The sequence below is a fragment of the Heptranchias perlo genome, chromosome 25 (genome assembly GCF_035084215.1).
Source record: "Heptranchias perlo isolate sHepPer1 chromosome 25, sHepPer1.hap1, whole genome shotgun sequence".
In the NCBI taxonomy this organism is placed as follows: domain Eukaryota; kingdom Metazoa; phylum Chordata; class Chondrichthyes; order Hexanchiformes; family Hexanchidae; genus Heptranchias; species Heptranchias perlo.
The window spans coordinates 12,497,693-12,516,330 of NC_090349.1; the positions used below are offsets into that span (position 1 = coordinate 12,497,693).

At 45.0% G+C, this 18,638-nt stretch overlaps 1 protein-coding gene across 1 annotated transcript in view; it reads right to left on the reverse strand.

Moving 5' to 3' along the window:
- Positions 1-17,759, reverse strand: part of LOC137342027 (solute carrier family 2, facilitated glucose transporter member 11-like) — a 54,691-nt gene extending 36,932 nt beyond the window's left edge. Inside the window, exons 1-2 of the mRNA XM_068005632.1 lie at positions 17,651-17,759; positions 3,575-3,673 (exon numbers count right to left, since the gene is read on the reverse strand). Coding sequence (XP_067861733.1) covers positions 3,575-3,673; positions 17,651-17,665 — 114 coding nt within the window. The 5' untranslated portion in view covers positions 17,666-17,759. The remainder of the gene's footprint in view (positions 1-3,574; positions 3,674-17,650) is intronic.
- Between the last annotated feature and the right edge of the window lie 879 nt (positions 17,760-18,638).

The following is an 18,638-nucleotide window of genomic DNA, read 5'->3' on the forward strand; positions in this document are numbered from 1 at the left end:
GGGGGCAAAACTTGACCTCCTCTTGGGAAATACGGAAGGGCAGGTGACAGAAGTGTTAGTGAGGGATCACTTTGGGACCAGTGATCATAATTCCATTAGTTTTAAGATAGCTATGGAGAATGATAGGTCTGGCCCAAAAGTTAAAATTCTAAATTGGGGAAAGGCCAATTTTGATGGTATTAGACAGGAACTTTCAGAAGTTGATTGGGAGAGTCTATTGGCAGGCAAAGGGACGTCTGGTAAGTGGGAGGCTTTCAAAAGTGTGTTAACCAGGGTTCAGGGTAAGCACATTCCTTATAAAGTGAAGGGCAATGCTGGTAGAAGTAGGGAACCTTGGATGACTCGGGAGATTGAGGCCCTAGTCAAAAAGAAGAAGGAGGCATATGACATGCATAGGCAGCTGGGATCAAGTGGATCCCTTGAAGAGTATAGAGATTGCCGGAGTAGAGTTAAGAGAGAAATCAGGAGGGCAAAAAGGGGACATGAGATTGCTTTGGCAGATAAGGCAAAGGAGAATCCAAAGAGCTTCTACAAGTACATAAAGGGCAAAAGAGTAACTAGGGAGAGAGTAGGGCCTCTTAAGGATCAACAAGGTCGTCTATGTGCGGAACCACAAGAGATGGGTGAGATCCTGAATGAATATTTCACATCGGTATTTACGGTTGAGAAAGGCATGGATGTTAGGGAACTTGGGGAAATAAATAGTGATGTCTTGAGGAGTGTACATATTACAGAGAGGGAGTTGCTGGAAGTCTTAACGCGCATCAAGGTAGATAAATCTCCAGGACCTGATGAAATGTATCCCAGGATGTTATGGGAGGTTAGGGAGGAAATTGCGGGTCCCCTAGCAGAGATATTTGAATCATCGACAGCTACAGGTGAGGTGCCTGAAGATTGGAGGGTAGCAAATGTTGTGCCTTTGTTTAAGAAGGGCGGCAGGGAAAAGCCTGGGAACTACAGACCGGTGAGCCTGACATCTGTAGTGGGTAAGTTGTTAGAGGGTATTCTGAGGGACAGGATCTACAGGCATTTGGAGAGGCAGGGACTGATTAGGAACAGTCAGCATGGTTTTGTGAGAGGAAAATCATGTCTCACGAATTTGATTGAGTTTTTTGAAGGGGTAACCAAGAAGATAGATGAGGGCTGTGCAGTAGACGTGGTCTACATGGACTTCAGCAAAGCCTTTGACAAGGTACCGCATGGTAGGTTGTTACATAAGGTTAAATCTCATGGGATCCAAGGTGAGGTAGCCAATTAGATACAAAATTGGCTTGACGACAGAAGACAGAGGGTGGTTGTAGAGGGTTGTTTTTCAAACTGGAGGCCTGTGTCCAGCGGTGTGCCTCAGGGATCGGTGCTGGGTCCGCTATTATTTGTTATTTATATTAATGATTTGGATGAGAATTTAGGAGGCATGGTTAGTAAGTTTGCAGATGGCACCAAGATTGGTGGCATTGTGGACAGTGAAGAAGGTTATCTAGGATTGCAACGGGACCTTGATAAATTGGGCCAGTGGGCCGATGAATGGCAGATGGAGTTTAATTTAGATAAATGTGAGGTGATGCATTTTGGTAGATCGAATCGGGCCAGGACCTACTCCGTTAATGGTAGGGCATTGGGGAGAGTTATAGAACAAAGAGATCTAGGAGTACAGGTTCATAGCTCCTTGAAAGTGGAGTCACAGGTGGATAGGGTGGTGAAGAAGGCATTCGGCATGCTTGGTTTCATTGGTCAGAACATTGAATACAGGAGTTGGGATGTCTTGTTGAAGTTGTACAGGACATTAGTAAGGCCACACTTGGAATACTGTGTACAGTTCTGGTCACCCTATTATAGAAAGGATATTATTAAACTAGAAAGAGTGCAGAAAAGATTTACTAGGATGCTACCGGGACTTGATGGTTTGACTTATAGGGAGAGGTTGGATAGACTGGGACTTTTTTCCCTGGAGAGTAGGAGGTTAAGGGGTGATCTTATAGAAGTCTATAAAATAATGAGGGGCATAGATAAGGTAGATAGTCAAAATCTTTTCCCAAAGGTAGGGGAGTCTATAACGAGGGGACATAGATTTAAGGTGAGAGGGGAGAGATACAAAAGGGTCCAGAGGGGCAATTTTTTCACTCAAAGGGTGGTGAGTGTCTGGAACGAGCTGCCAGAGGCAGTAGTAGAGGAGGGTACAATTTTGTCTTTTAAAAAGCATTTGGACAGTTACATGGGTAAGATGGGTATAGAGGGATATGGGCCAAGTGCAGGCAATTGGGACTAGCTCAGTGGTATAAACTGGGTGACATGGACATGTTGGGCCGAAGGGCCTGTTTCCCATGTTGTAACTTCTATGATTCTATGATTCATTGGAATATCAGTCGGTGTGTATGAGTGAGTATCAGTGGGAAGGTGAGTGGGAGTGTGAGTATCAGTGGGAGTGTGTGTATTAGTGGGAGTGTGAGTATCAGTAGGATTGTGAGAATCAGTGGGAGGGTGAGAATCAGCGGCAGTGTGAGAAACAGTGGGAGTGTGAATATCAGTAGGAGTGCGAGTATCAGCAGAAGTGTGAGAATCAGTAGGAGGGTGAGTATCAGTGGGAGTGGGAGTATCAGTGGGAGTGGGAGTATCAGTGGGGGTGGAAGTATCAGTAAAAGCAGGAGTATTAGTAGGAGTCGGAGAATTAGTCGGAGTGTGAGAAACACTGGGAGTTTGAGTATCAGTAATAGTGTGAGAATGAGTGGGAGTGTGAGAACCAGTGGGAGTGGGAGTATCAGTAATAGTGAGAGAATCAGTGGGAGTGTGAGAATCAGTGGGAGTGGGAGTATCAGTGGGAGTGGGAGAATCAGTAATAGTGTGAGAATCAGTAGGGGTGTGAGAATCAGTGGGAGTGGGAGAATCAGTGGGAGTGGGAGAATCAGTGGGAGTGGGAGAATCAGTGGGAGTGGGAGTGGGTGTATCAGTAATAGTGTGAGAATCAGTAGGGGAGTGAGAATCAGTGGGAGTGGGAGAATCAGTGGGAGTGGGTGTATCAGTAATAGTGTGAGAATCAGTGGGAGTGGGAGAATCAGTAATAGTGTAAGAATCAGTAGGGGTGTGAGAATCAGTGGGAGTGGGAGAATCAGTGGGAGTGGGTGTATCAGTGGGAGTGGGAGTATCAGTAATAGTGTGAGAATCAGTGGGAGTGGGAGAATCAGTAATAGTGTAAGAATCAGTAGGGGTGTGAGAATCAGTGGGAGTGGGAGAATCAGTGGGAGTGTGAGAATCAGTAATAGTGTGAGAATCAGTAGGGGTGTGAGAATCAGTAGGGGTGTGAGAATCAGTAATAGTGTGAGAATCAGTAATAGTGTGAGAATCAGTAGGGGTGTGAGAATCAGTAGGGGTGTGAGAATCAGTAGGGGTGTGAGAATCAGTAATAGTGTGAGAATCAGTAGGGGTGTGAGAATCAGTAGGGGTGTGAGAATCAGTAGGGGTGTGAGAATCAGTAATAGTGTGAGAATCAGTAGGGGTGTGAGAATCAGTAGGGGTGTGAGAATCAGTGGGAGTGGGAGAATCAGTGGGAGTGTCAGTAATTAAAAGATATGCTGCTTACCTCTGTCGGTGCATTGATGGACGATACATTGAACCCAAATTGGAAACTCCCACCGATTCCTACCACAAAGATGAACAAGAAAAGCTTCCTTCTATGGAGCTGCAAAATGAAAAGTAGAGTTAAACAATAGTTGTGGTGTTTTGTGGTCACTAAAGAACCTTGTCTGATATACCTCAGCCTCAGGTGTAAAGGGGAGATTTCCCTGGATCGATGCCCAAGTGCGTCAGGTCACCTGGGCACAGTGAAGATCAGTAAATCGGCAGGTCAGAGTGCAGGTTAAAGGAATCTGTCTGATTTTCCTTCATTAGTTTGGTACAAGGAGCAGCCCATCATTTATCTACAAATCTTGCTCATAAATCTACTGAATCCTGTTAACCTCCATTCCTTCCCAGTGCTCCATCCTATGTCACCTGATATTCTGTGCCTTATATTGAGCTATCCTAGTGCCAGTAATCTCCAGGCTAGAGTTCCATGTCTCTGTTGTGGTGTACAAGGAGCGTGCTGATTTATGTGCTGCCAAAGTCATATTTATTCTTACTTAAATAGAGGTGTTTGAAATTATGAAGGGTTTTGATAGAGTAGATAGGGAGCAACTGATTCCACTGGAAGGATAGTCGGTAATGAGAGGACACAGATTTAAGATAATTGACAAAAGTCGGGAGATGAGGAGAATTTTTTTACGCAGCAACTCATTATGATGTAGAATGCACTGCCTGAAGGGGTGGAGGAAGCAGATTTAGTGGTAAATTTCAAAAGAGAATTGGATACATAGTTGAAAAGGAAAAATTTACAGAGCTGTGGGAAAAGAGCTGGGGAATTGTTTAGCGATTTCAAAGAACCTGTACAGGCATGATGGGCCGAACGGCCTCCTTCTGTGCTGTAAGATTCTATGATTATTAAACCTTTCCAGAATGAATTATCTGACAGCATCTGCTACACAGAAATACCATTCACCAAAGTGCTATTGATCTGAAGTTTTCTAATCCTAACCCATGGCAAGTCTAAAGATTGCACTGTATAACATTTTGGATTTTCCAACTACTGCATAATGAGGGTGCTGGAATTCTGTAGAATCTGTTATTGTTCTGATGTAACTACATCATAAAGTCCAGATTGTAAACTGACACTCTGCTTTATATAATATGATCCTGACAATCAACAACATTTAATACTAATTTTAATTTTTAATTTTTGGAAAACTGGTCTAAATTTTAATTTTCAAAAAACAACAAATTTGGATTCCAGCCTGAACAAGGGGACAGCTCACCAGCAGGACCCTATTTAAAGAGGAGTCTCTCCACTAGGACCACTTTCAAAGAGGGAGTCTCACCACCAGGACCCTATTTAAAGAGGGAGTCTCACCACCAGGACCCCTTTTAAAGAGGGAGTCTCACCACCAGGACCCCTTTCAAAGAGGGAGTCTCACCACCAGGACCCTATTTAAAGAGGGAGTCTCACCACCAGGACCGTATTTACAGAGGGAGTCTCACCACCAGGACCCCTTTTAAAGAGGGAGTCTCACCTCTAGGACCCTATTTAAAGAGGGAGTCTCACCACCAGGACCCTATTTAAGGAGGGAGTCTCACCATCAGGACCCCCTTTAAAGAGGAAGTCTCACCACCAGGACCCCTTTTAAAGAGGGAGTCTCATCAACAGGACCCCTTTTAAAGAGGAGTCTCACCACCAGGACCCCTTTTAAAGAGGGAGTCTCACCATCAGGACCCCTTTTAAAGAGGGGGTCTCACCACCAGGACCCTATTTAAAGAGGGAGTCTCACCACCAGGACCCTATTTAAGGAGGGAGTCTCACCATCAGGACCCCCTTTAAAGAGGAAGTCTCACCACCAGGACCCCTTTTAAAGAGGGAGTCTCATCAACAGGACCCCTTTTAAAGAGGAGTCTCACCACCAGGACCCCTTTTAAAGAGGGAGTCTCACCACTAGGACCCTATTTAAAGAGGGAGTCTCACCATCAGGACCCCTTTTAAAGAGGGAGTCTCACCACCAGGACCCTATTTAAAGAGGGAGTCTCACCATCAGGACCCCTTTTAAAGAGGGAGTCTCACCACTAGGACCCTATTTACAGAGGGAGTCTCACCACCAAGACCCCTTTTAAAGAGGGAGTCTCACCACTAGGACCCTATTTACAGAGGGAGTCTCACCACCAGGACCATATTTAAAGAGGGAGTCTCACCATCAGGACCCCTTTTAAAGAGGGAGTCTCACCACTAGGACCCTATTTACAGAGGGAGTCTCACCACCAAGACCCCTTTTAAAGAGGGAGTCTCACCACTAGGACCCTATTTACAGAGGGAGTCTCACCACCAGGACCATATTTAAAGAGGGAGTCTCACCACCAGGACCCCTTTTAAAGAGGGAGGCTCGCCGCCAGGACCCCTTTTAAAGAGGGAGTCTCACCACCAGGACCCCTTTTAAAGAGGGAGTCTCACCACCAGGACCCCTTTTAAAGAGGGAGTCTCACCACCAGGACCCTATTTAAAGAGGGAGTCTCACCACTAGGACCCCTTTTAAAGAGGGAGTCTCACCACCAGGACCCCTTTTAAAGAGGGAGTCTCACCACCAGGACCCCTTTTAAAGAGGGAGTCTCACCACCAGGACCCCTTTTAAAGAGGGAGTCTCACCACCAGGACCCTATTTAAAGAGGGAGTCTCACCACCAGGACCCTATTTAAAGAGAAAGTCTCACCACCAGGACCCTATTTAAAGAGGGGGTCTCACCACCAGGACCCCTTCTAAAGAGAAAGTCTCACCACTAGGACCCTATTTACAGAGGGAGTCTCACCACTAGGACCCTATTTAAAGAGGGAGTCTCACCACCAGGACCCCTTTTAAAGAGGGAGTCTCACCACTAGGACCCCTTTTAAAGAGGGAGTCTCACCATCAGGACCCTATTTAAAGAGGGAGTCTCACCACTAGGACCCCTTTTAAAGAGGGAGTCTCACCATCAGGACCGTATTTAAAGAGGGAGTCTCACCACTAGGACCCCTTTTAAAGAGGGAGTCTCACCATCAGGACCCCTTTTAAAGAGGGAGTCTCACCACCAGGACCCTATTTAAAGAGGGAGTCTCACCACCAGGACCCCTTTTAAAGAGGGAGTCTCACCACTAGGACCCCTTTTAAAGAGGGAGTCTCACCACTAGGACCCCTTTTAAAGAGGGAGTCTCACCATCAGGACCCCTTTTAAAGAGGGAGTCTCACCACCAGGACCCTATTTAAAGAGGGAGTCTCACCACCAGGACCCCTTTTAAAGAGGGAGTCTCACCACTAGGACCCTATTTACAGAGGGAGTCTCACCATCAGGACCGTATTTAAAGTGAAAAATATCTAGAAAACAAAAGTATCATAAAGAATAGTCAGCATGGATTTCAGAAGGGAACTTTGAAGAAGTAACAGAAAGAGTAGACAAGGTAATGCAGTAAATGTAATATATTTGGATTTTCAAAAGGCCTTCGATAAGGTACCACACTGTCGACTCATGACTAAGGTCAGAGCATGTGGAGTCAGGGGACAGATAGCAGAATGGATAGCAAGCTGCTACAAAACAGAAAACAGAGAGTAGGGGTTAAGGGTAGTTACTCAGACTGGCAAAAGATGGGAAGTGGTTTCCCACAAGGTTTGGAGCTGGGATCACTGTTGTTCACCATTTACATAAACGATTTGGATTCGGGAATTGGAAATATAATTTCAAAATTTGCAGACAACACCAAAATACATTAATATATCAAAATACATTAATAAACTTGCAGAATGGGTGTGTAATTGGCAAAAAAGGAGGCCACATACTGCTTGGATAATAAGAGTCTAAATAGGGTAGAGGAGCAAATTAATCTCAGAATACAGATACCCAAATCACTGATAGTAGCGACGCAGGTTAACAAAGCCATAAAGAAGGCAAACCAAGCATTGGGGTTCTTTCCTAGTGGGATAGAATTGAAAAGCAGGGCTGTTATGTTAAATTTGTATAGAACCTTGGTTAGACCACATTTGGAGTACTGTGAACAGTTCTGGTCTCCATATTATAAAAAGAGCATAGAGGCACTGGAGAAGATGCAAAAAAAATTCACAACAGAGAGGATATACTTAGGCTGAACAGGCTGGGGCTCTTCTCTCTAGAAAAGAGAAGGCTGAGGGGTGACCTGATAGAGGTCTTTAAGATAATGAATGAGTTTGATAGGGTAGATGTAGAGAAAATGTTCCCACTTGTGGGGGAGACCAGAACTAAGGGGCATAGATATAAATCAAAAGTGGATGCTGGAAATCTGAAATAAGAACAGAAAATGCACGAAATGCTCAGCAAGTGAGGCAGCATCTGTGGAGAAAGAAACAGAGTTAACGTTTCAGGTCGAAGTCCTTTCATCAGAATTGGAAGATTTTAAAAAGTTAAAGTTTTTAAGCAAGTACAGAGCCAGGGAAAGGGAGGGAGGGGAGGAAAGAACAAAAGGGAAGGTCTGTGATAAGGTGGAGGGCACGAGTGATTAAATGACAAAAGGGATGATGGTGCAAGGCAAGGAGGGTGGGAATAGGACAGGTTGAGAAACAAAAGATGGGTCTAGAGGAGCTGTAAATGGCAACAGCAGAACCATAACCAGCACCCGCTGTCCAAAAAAAAATGGAAGCAATGGTTATGGTCTGAAGTTATTGAAATCAATGTTGAGTCTGGATAGTCACTAATAAATCCAATAGGAAATTCAGGTTAGATGAAGTAGGGAGGGAGGAGACTCGTGTGGAGCATAAATGTCAGCATAGACCAGTTGGGCCGAACAGCCTGTTTCTGTGCTGTAGACTCGATGTAACTCGATGTAACTCTCATCACCAGGACTCCTTTTAAAGACGGACTTTCACCACCAAAAGACCCTTTTTAAAGAGGGACACTCATCACTGGGACCTCTTTTTAAGAGACACACCCCAAATTTCCTCGAGACCTGGGGTGCACTGGTGGAGTTATGCGTACGACTGAGGACAGAAGTGGGCGGGAAATGGGGTGGGGCCTGGTGTTGCCAGGTCTCCACATCAAAGATAACTGCAAGGGAATTTCCTCTCAGGTTAGGGTTGGGCAGTCAACCCAGTGGAGGCAGGGCTGATGGGATGGCATCCTCCCCCAATGTTCTGCCTCCTCTGCCCCCAACGTTCTGCACTCCAGCAAGACTCCAGTGGTGTTGCGCGGCAGAATGTGGGCCCCACGGGAGTTTACCAGGCAAAGGTCATGGCCTTGGAACATTCAAAGAAAGAAATTTTGGTGGCTGAGCCAGGTGCCAACTTTCTCCAATGTTTGAAGATGGGCCTGCCGACATCGCCCTCAGGTGGCTGGCAAGTGCCACATTTGGCTGCCTGTGATCACCTGAGATGCGCCAATACTGACCTGGGCGCCCCCCCTCTTTTACACAAAAGAAACTCCAGCAGGGTCAGGCCCCCATGTCATCAGCAGGACACAATTCCCGCTCCGCTATACTTACAGAGTCGGCAGGATTGTGCATTTCTGGCCCCCGAATCCCACCGCTATCATGCTTTTTAAAGATGGAGTCACTGGTGGACCCCCTTTAGAGAAGGTGAGTCTTGCCATCTAACAAAATTAAAAGAAAGAACGAAAGACTTGTATTTATAGAGCGCCTTTCATGACCACGGGACGTCCCAAAATGCTTCACAGCCAATGAAGCACTTTTTGAAGTGTAGTCACTGTTGTAATGTAGGAAACATTGCAGCCAATTTTTGCACAGCAAGCTCCCACAAATAGCAATGAGATAATGGTCAGATGTTTTTAGGTGTTGGTTGAGGGATAAATATTGGCCAAGAAACTGGGGAGAACTCTCCTGCTCTTCTTCGAAATAGTGCCATGGCATCTTTTACTTCCACTTGAGAGGGCAGACGGTTTAACATCTCATGCGAAAATTAAAGATCAAATAGTTACAAAATAAATTAGGATTAGCATTAACGTCCTCTTGGCCCATCCATTTCTGTCAATAGTTCACTATTTTTTGTTTAAACAGTGACTGTTAATGTCGTCGTGTGGGTACTGGTCCGAAGGAGTTACTGAACCTGAGGCATCACTGGAGATACAATCATAAACCCGGGGATGATTCAGCATGGGCTGTGCTGATAATTCAGCTCCCTTACATCGTTGAGACCAGGTTGAGGCTCATAACCCTTCCAGGCTACTCCTGTAAGCAAGACCCGAAGCAAGGGGGTCTTCGTGCCCCCTTTTAAATGGCTGTTAAAGAAGAAAGAACGTGTGGGATAGTACAGTCCCAGTTCGCAGAGTGACAAAAATATAATTTTTTTCTTGCAGGCTCAAGTATCTAAATAGTTTAAAATACTAGTGAACCTCCTGTGGTGTTGAGCATGGTAAGTTGGAGAATACGAGGGCTGGTTTTAACATCCCCCCACCCCCCGGCCTGGCGAGAAAGGTGTGGGCAAAGGGGTAAGATGGAAGGGGGGTTAGTGCCACCTTCCCACGCCTCCACCATTTTTACTTGCCTGAATTCAGGCACAGGAAGGCTGCGTCCCGGTGACGTCCCACTGATGGGAGGGTGTCATTACAGCGTGACAATGTTTACATGGGCCCTTTCCATTCTATATGTGGACATAGGAATTTAGAATGGGAAAAGTTGACACAAAAGTGTGACACAAACATGACAGCAGGAAGTAAGATTTTGTAGACAGGAAATGCTAACAGACAGAAATTTTTTAAATATATTGCAGATAGTAAGAGTTTCAAAATGAAAGTCCAGAGACAGTCAAGCTGCAAGAGAGAGCAAATTCCTTTTGATCCTGAATTAATTAAAGCTGCTTTAATCGTGGTGTGAACTGAATTGTGAACTGTAGATGTTATAGCAGGTATTGTGTGATTGTATCACAGTCAATGTGAGGGTGAAATCGGTCTTCATCGAAAACCCGAAAAGACCGGCAGCGAATCGGCAGCCCATTTTACACCCCGCCCGGATTGCTTTCCAATTGAGTTCAAGCACTTTGTTCAAAATAATTAAATGGTATATGACATGAGAAATTTTCCAATGGTGAGCAGATCTGGTGTTGAAGGCAAATAGATGTTTAGGATATATCAAACGCATCTGTGGACGCTTGAGACTCGTTTCCCGTGTGCTGTTTCTCACCTAGTGACGACATTCAGTTTACCAAGGATAAAGAGGAGGCTCACCTGACTCACCCAAAGAAACTATTCCATTCCAAGATGTGAGAAAAGCCAAAAGCATAATTCTCTGTACTGGTTAACTTTAGCCATAGAAAACTCAACATTTGAAAGGGTAGATTAACCTCTTGGAGATTGTTTCCCTATCTCCTGTAGTTATTCTGCTGTTTAGTATTTTGTCTGTATTCTGTTTGTTTTGCCCATTGGCTGCAGTTTGGGCACCTCTGCTTAGCATTATCCACCTGGAATTTTCACCGGGATTCCCTAATCTCCCGTTTACACCATTTCTCTGGGGTTTCCACTGATCTTCCACCGAAGTTACAGCAGGAATTTAGGGAACACCTGCGGAGATTCTACCCCATTATCATTATCCTTGACAGAATTTCACATGTTTCCAAATCAAGTTGTTCAAAGGGACTGTCAATCGTGGGGATCATAAAATCTTCCCTCTTCAGGTACTTACACCTAAAGAATAATTACCAACAACTAGGATCACCACCCCTTTTCCAGACCAAAATCAAATAGGAGTTGGAACAGGAAGAAGGCAGGGTTACCTGGTTCACAAAACTTGCCTTGGACTGTAGGGTATCAAATTAGTCAGTACTCATTGTGCACTTAGTGACATCTCAAAGTGGGAAATAGTTACTCCTTGAGTTACATTTAGTTACTCCTTGAATCACATTTAATTACTCCTTGAGTTACATTTAGTTACTCCTTGAGTTACATTTAGTTACTCCTTGAATCACATTTAATTACTCCTTGAGTTACATTTAGTTACTCCTTGAGTTACATTTAGTTACTCCTTGAATCACATTTAATTACTCCTTGAATCACATTTAATTACTCCTTGAGTTACATTTAATTACTCCTTGAGTTACATTTAGCCCTTTGCGTTCTTCGCCGATGCTCCCTGCATTCTTACAACCCATGCCACCAAAACAGATTAACCGTTCATTCATCTCATGGCAGTTTGTGGTACCTTGCTGCATGCAAATGGTCTACATAACAACAGTGATTGCACTTCAAAAATAACTCACTGCCTGTGAAGCACTTTGAGACATCCTGAGGCCATGAAAGGTGCTATATATAGATGCAGGTTATTGTTTGCTTTGCGATATTCATCTTCCATGTGATAGGCTATGTTTATATGATGACTGGATGAGCTTGTTTAAGATCACTTGTCGTGGGCTATGGTGTTTATTGTTGGACTACAAAATTTTATGATTAAATAGCTCAGTTGGCTAACGGTTAAAAATAAGGCATTTCTTTTTGAACATGGATAATTTAACCACCTTATTTGTCAAACGAGACTTCCGGGGATAGATCTTAACTCTTGACAGTGGTGGGAAATGGACGCTAGCGTGTCAGCCTTGCGTTATACACCCCGCCCCATTTTCCTTTCCTGTTTTCCACCCCCATCAAACGTTAAAATTACCTCCCCAGCCCGATCTCGACCCAAGTTCAGCATGACCCAGCAGCCCAGTACTGAGGGAACAGTGCCAACCTGGTGAGAGTTCTCACAAGAAACTTTACAAGAAACATGTGGGACGACCTGGTCCTTGACCTGATGATGATGATCCCATCTGCTCTTAAAAATTTTAATATTTAATGAAACGTAACAATAAAAAAAACACTCAGCAAAAGTCTAGAGTTCAGTAAGTGTATAGAGCGTGCATGGAGTCAGGGACACAAGCTTCAGCAGACCTTTCAATGCAGACAACCCAGCCCATCACTGTCTCCAGGAGTACGTGAAACCTGCCTTCCTGACCTAGTCACATTATCTCACGAGCTAACCTAGGGTGACTGACAGTGAACACGCCCACATTTTAGCCAATCCCATGCAGGCTTGGACACATGTGGTTGGCATTTGCTCCATTGGATAACATGTTCCAGGCTCTTGCCTAAATGAGACGTGGGGTAAAAGACACATTTACTCAAAGCTAGTATTAATGTTTAAACACTCAGTAACGTCCCTGGTAAATGTTTATACCTTAAGCTACAAGCTTGAATTTGAAGCCAATGCCTCACAGGTGGAAACAATTCACTAAGAACATACAGTGATATTCACCTACAGAAACTCAGTGATTTCAGCTCAAAGTTTTCTCTGCTTAGTTCTTCATGTGCTCGGCATTCTTGCTCCTTTTGCTCTGACATGGCCGTGCCAACAATCATCACCTGTGAAGATGTCAGCACCAAATCATTGTACCTGTTCCTGTTTGGCTCTAACCTCCATCAATAACAAAGCACCATATCATTGCACTAATTCCATTATATTACAAAGTGGACACAATCGCTTTCCCTGGATGCCTATACATGTTTTGTTTTTAACCCATTCCGGCACTTCCTCTATGTGCCACCCAAGGGGAAGGATCATGAGAGGTGTTCAGCTCCTCATGCTGTACAAAAGATTCATGGGACTGAGGTGGCCCTTGTCTCATGGCAGCAGGGAGCCATTGCTGGCTGTATCTCTGGAGCTTGTGCCCAGGCAGCCTGGTACCACTTCCAATGTTCTATTGGAATGGTGTTCTGAGGGGGCAAGGCAGGTAGCCTGGCACTTTCTGCTGTGCTGTGATGGCAGGTTTAGGCAGTGGATTCGGGCCACCATCGTTCCACCGGGCCCTGGATCTGTGCGCCCCACTGATCAGTGGGATTGCTGGTCTAATGCCAGTTGTGATGTAAGTGCAGAATTCAGCACTGGAGCTCCGGTCTCCATGTGCTGTGACTGTCTAGAACAGGGATTTAAACCCTGCATCTTCTGGCTCAAAGGCAGGAATGCTACCTCTGTGCCAAAGCCTTGCTCCAGGATTAAAGCATACAGGGTCAAATGCCCCACACAACACAATGGGGTAGATTTGGAATTTGCTGCCAGGCATAAAACATCCTAAACTGCTACGGTGTGGGTTTGGGTGTGTCTGTGAGTGGGTGTGGGTGGGTGTGTGCGGGTGTGTATGTGTGTGGGTGTGGGTGGGTGTGTGCGGGTGTGTATGTGTGTGGGTGTGGGTGGGTGTGTGCGGGTGTGTATGTGTGTGGGTGTGGGTGGGTGTGTGCGGGTGTGTATGTGTGTGGGTGTATGTATACAATGTGTGTAAGGGTGTGTGTGTGTGTGTATAAGGGTGTGTGTGTGTGAGGGTGTGTGTGTGCACATGGATGTGTATGATGGTGTGTGTGTGTGTGTGTGTGTGTTTGAGTGTAAGTGTGGTGGGCTAGTCTATGGAGACAGCAGGCCAGGGTTGCATAGTGGGAATGTGGGGATAGGTAGACATTCTGGAATTTAATTTTGTAATATTTGTTAATCAGAGAGTTATTATGCAGAACTTTCCCTCAGCAGATTAAATCCTTGGGGTAGGGATCAGAATAGGTTAGACTGTAGAAGGTCTGTGGAAGGAGTTTTGATGGACTTTGGTTTGATGGACTGAATGGGCTTGTCTTGTTCTTTGCTTTCAGAGGTTCTTATGAAGGAGGAAATCTCAAGTGACAGTCTCCCTCACAGCAGAGCTTATAGTTTTTTTTCTGTCCCTCCAAAGAAGATTCTGGCCAGTGTTTTTTTTCGCTCCTATTAATTGACATTGGTCCTCATTGCCCGTGGCCAATATCTATACCCACAACCCAAGGAATAATGATACTTTATAATTTGAAATCTCCTGTTTCTGATTTCTTTCTTTGTTCTGTTTCCCCTCCTCCTTCATATTTCTAATTTCCAAACACTGCCCTCATCCCACCCCAGGCTCCTTCATGACACCCCTTTAAAATTGAGGACCAAGTTAAGAATACAACATGCCCCTTAAAAACAGCTGTAAATTATCGCTGGTTGGGGGCAGGGAAATCAGCTGGTTTTACCGTCCACCATGTATAGCGAGCAAATCACATTAGCACGAATGTGCCCACTATATGTGCTCATTAAGGTAAGTGATATCATTGCTGCGAATGGAAAACTTCGCCACTGTATCAGTTTCAAGCACGTCTAGGTTAGTACAACTTGGGTTATTTACAGAATAAAGCTCCATTTACACTGCCCCATTAATTGCTGGCTCTATTGAAATTTTCAAGACTGAGATTGATAGATATTTGTTGAGTAAGGGTATCAAGGGATACGGAGCAAAGGCAGGTAAATGGATTTGAGGTACAAAGCTGCCATGATCTGATTGAATGGCGGAACAGGCTCGAGGGGCTGAATGGCCTACTCCTGTCCCTATGCTTCCTCTACAACTGACCAAATGCACAATGTACCTTAACCCCAACATCATTCTGCACCAGGATAATGTTTCCATTGCTCACACTGACTTTCCTGTGAGATTAGCACTGTGTTGTAGGCAGTTCTGAGCCAATAAGTACTGGGTTGGGACTGTTTCCAAACCCATTACATTAAGGCCTTGCCATTGAAGAAAGAAGCAAAAAACTTGCATTGAAATAATGCCCTTTATGTCCCAAAGTGCTTTACAGCCAAGTAAGTACTTTTGAAGTATAGTCACTGCTGTAATGTAGGGAAACGCATCAGCCAATTTGTGCACAGCAAGATCCCACAATTAGTTTAAAACGGTGACCTTCATTTCATCAGAACAGAACAGGGGAACTCTTCTGTCAGTGCCTTCTAATAACAAGGCACAAATTATTATCAAAACAGACTTAATACAACTTATACAGAACACACAAAGTGAAGTAACGGACCCTTAAACAGAAGCCCAAGACTGAGAGCATTCCCACAGCATCCTATAGCCAATGAGGCTGGGCATATTTTAATTTGTACTTTTGCATTAAATCCATGGTTTACATTGCCCTTTATTTACAATCCACAATTCAACTGTTTCAGACCATGAAAACAAACCATTAAAAGGCATCACTGGAGCTCACTCACAATCCTCTGCATACTCGAATCTATAATCACAGCACCTTTTCATTTCCTTCAGTTGAAGCTCAGGGTTTCTATTCCCATGACCCTTTCAGTGCATTATACTGTACCTGGTACACACACAGGCACACAAACAAGCACACACACAGGCACACAAACAAGCACACACACGTGTACACACACGCACACACACACACGTGTACACACACACACGCACACACACAGAGCCAGCAGCACAGTTTCACAACAATGTGAGAGGTGCTGAGATCTGCACAATGCAAACTCAAGTACCCATGAGCAGTTAACAGCTATCAATCGGAAAGTGCATCAACTCTGCTAATTAAACATGCTGAGCTACACTCCAAATAATTAGCTATATCCAGCTTTAAATATAGGGTAAATTGGATGAGGTTTGGAGCCATGCTAGACTGGAACACAAATTGAAGAATCAGGGCTTTATGTCAAAGCCCTGTCTCCAACCCCTGCTCCCAGCGAGCAAGGCTCTGTGAAAGCTTGGAGCCGCACTGAATTTACCTTAGAGTTTCTCATCCTATTACTTTTTTTTTCAATTCTCTATCTTCCTGTACTGAGGGCACTGACTCGTACTTGGGTCCAGCTTCACTGGCACCTGGTGCCCTCCATTTTTGAGCTGAAACAATGAGTGCCCACTGCTCGACCCCAAGTAGCATCGGAGCCAAGCCTGATCCTGTCCCAACCACAGATCCACATTGGATCACTTTCCAGCAGGGTCCCTGGATAGCAATCAGGAGCGGGAACCCTGGTCGCCGGTTACTTTCCCAAACCCAGGGGCAGTGTGGCCAGCAGTAGGACCTCTGCCACTGTCCTGAGTGAGGCCAACAGTAAGACCTCTGCCACTGCCCTGAGTGAGGCCAACAGTAAGACCTCTGCCACTGCCCTGAGTGAGGCCAACAGTAAGACCTCTGCCACTGCCCTGAGTGAGGCTAACAGTAGGACCTCTGCCACTGCCCTGAGTGAGGCTAACAGTAGGACCTCTGCCACTGCCCTGAGTGAGGCCAACAGTAGAAGCTCTGCCACTGTCCTGAGTGAGGCCAACAGTAGGACCTCTACCACTGTCCTGAGTGAGGCCAACAGTAGAAGCTCTGCCACTGTCCTGAGTGAGGCCAACAGTAAGACCTCTGCCACTGCCCTGAGTGAGGCCAACAGTAAGACCTCTGCCACTGTCCTGAGTGAGGCCAACAGTAAGACCTCTGCCACTGTCCTGAGTGAGGCCAACAGTAAGACCTCTGCCACTGCCCTGAGTGAGGCCAACAGTAAGACCTCTGCCACTGTCCTGAGTGAGGCCAACAGTAGAAGCTCTGCCACTGCACTGATGAAAGCAGAGAGTTCAATAGTTGTACTGTTGCAAAGATATTAGGATGGAAATTATGGCTGGTCATTTCTGCCGTCGTAACTCCCCCAATGGGGTGAAACCCCCTTCACGGGGGTAAACAGGGTTTCAGCCGCACTTGCACCAATGTAATGGCAGTGAAGCGGGAGAAGTTCGGAGGACATCTGCTCCCTATGTTTGCTGTTGCTCCCCAAGTGAACGTTTAACATACTCCTGCCAACTTCCTCATTGCACGGTTTTAAGGCAAGCGTTAACTTGTTTATTTTAAAACAGCACAGTGAGGAATTTAACACAACTGTGTTAAGCTTTCTCATGAGATCCGTGAGATCATTTCTATCCTGTAGAGAGGGACTTTAATACAACAAATTGTATGATTAGAAAGTCTTCATTTTAATAAACTTTCACTTTATACTTACAGACAATTATATAGAAATCAAACTTCACCAATACACCAATTACAGCCGTTCCCTTTCAACCGGTAAAGATGTCAAACCTTGCTAAAACAGATCCCTAGAAACAGGAACTGCTCTTCAGGTTTCTAGCCTGCAGTAATAACGGGTGATTAACTTTTCTGCCTTAGCTTTATAAATGTTGAAGCTGCCCAATGACTGCGAACTGTATAAGTGCTGAAGTTCCCCCTGTACTGCGCCCATAGCATGTTAAATATAATCGAATTGCAGTCACATCATAATTAGATCATACCAGCTTCTTCAGCATGCTGCGTCCTGCTTCCTAAGCTCAGCCGCCTGGCACTGTGTGTGACAGCAAAGTTCTGAAAAGCTAGGCCTTTAATATCTAAGCAGGTTTGAAAGTCCCGAGAGCCTTGTACTGCAGACCGGCCTAAGTCTAATATGTTACCTATGTAAAGGCAAGTGATGTAATATATTATCTTTATGCTCTGTTGCCTTCATTAAAGACTGAATAGCTGTTTCTTCAGATATACGGAGTCAGAAATTAGAAAGGGAACTAAAGTTTAGATAAACTGAGCTCTTCAGCTGACCACTCTCATTAACCAACGTGCTGCCGGAGTCAGTTGCCCAAGTCTGCTCACAGCTGAGCCACTGCGGAGGTACTGGCCATAATCTTCCAAACATCCTTAGATACGGGGGAGAGGAGGTCTGGAGAATTGCAAATGTTACACCCTTGTTCAAAAAAGGGTGTAAGAATAAACCCAGCAACTACAGGCCAGTCAGTTTAACCTCAGTGGTGGGGAAACCTTTAGAAACAATAATCCGGGACAGAATTAACAGTCACTTGGACGAGTATGGATTGATTAGGGAAAGCCAGCATGGATTTGTTAAAGGCAATCATGTTTAACTAACCTGATAAAAAAATTTTGATGAGGTAACAGAGAGGGTAGATGAGAGTAATGCAGTTGATGTGGTGTATATGGACTTTCAAAAGGCGTTTGATAAAGTGCCGCACAGTAGGCTTATCATCAAGATTGCGGCCCATGGAATAAAGGGGACAGTAGCAACGTGGATACAGAAGTGGCTAAGGGACAGGAAACAGAGAGTAGTGGTGAACAGTTGTTTTTCGGACTGGAGGAAGGTATCCAGCAGTGTTCCCCAGGGGTCAGTGCTGGGACCACTGCTTTTCTTGATCCATATTAATGACTTGGACTTGGGTTTACAGGGCACAATTTCCAAATTTGCAATTGACACAAAACTTGGAACGGTAATAAACAGTG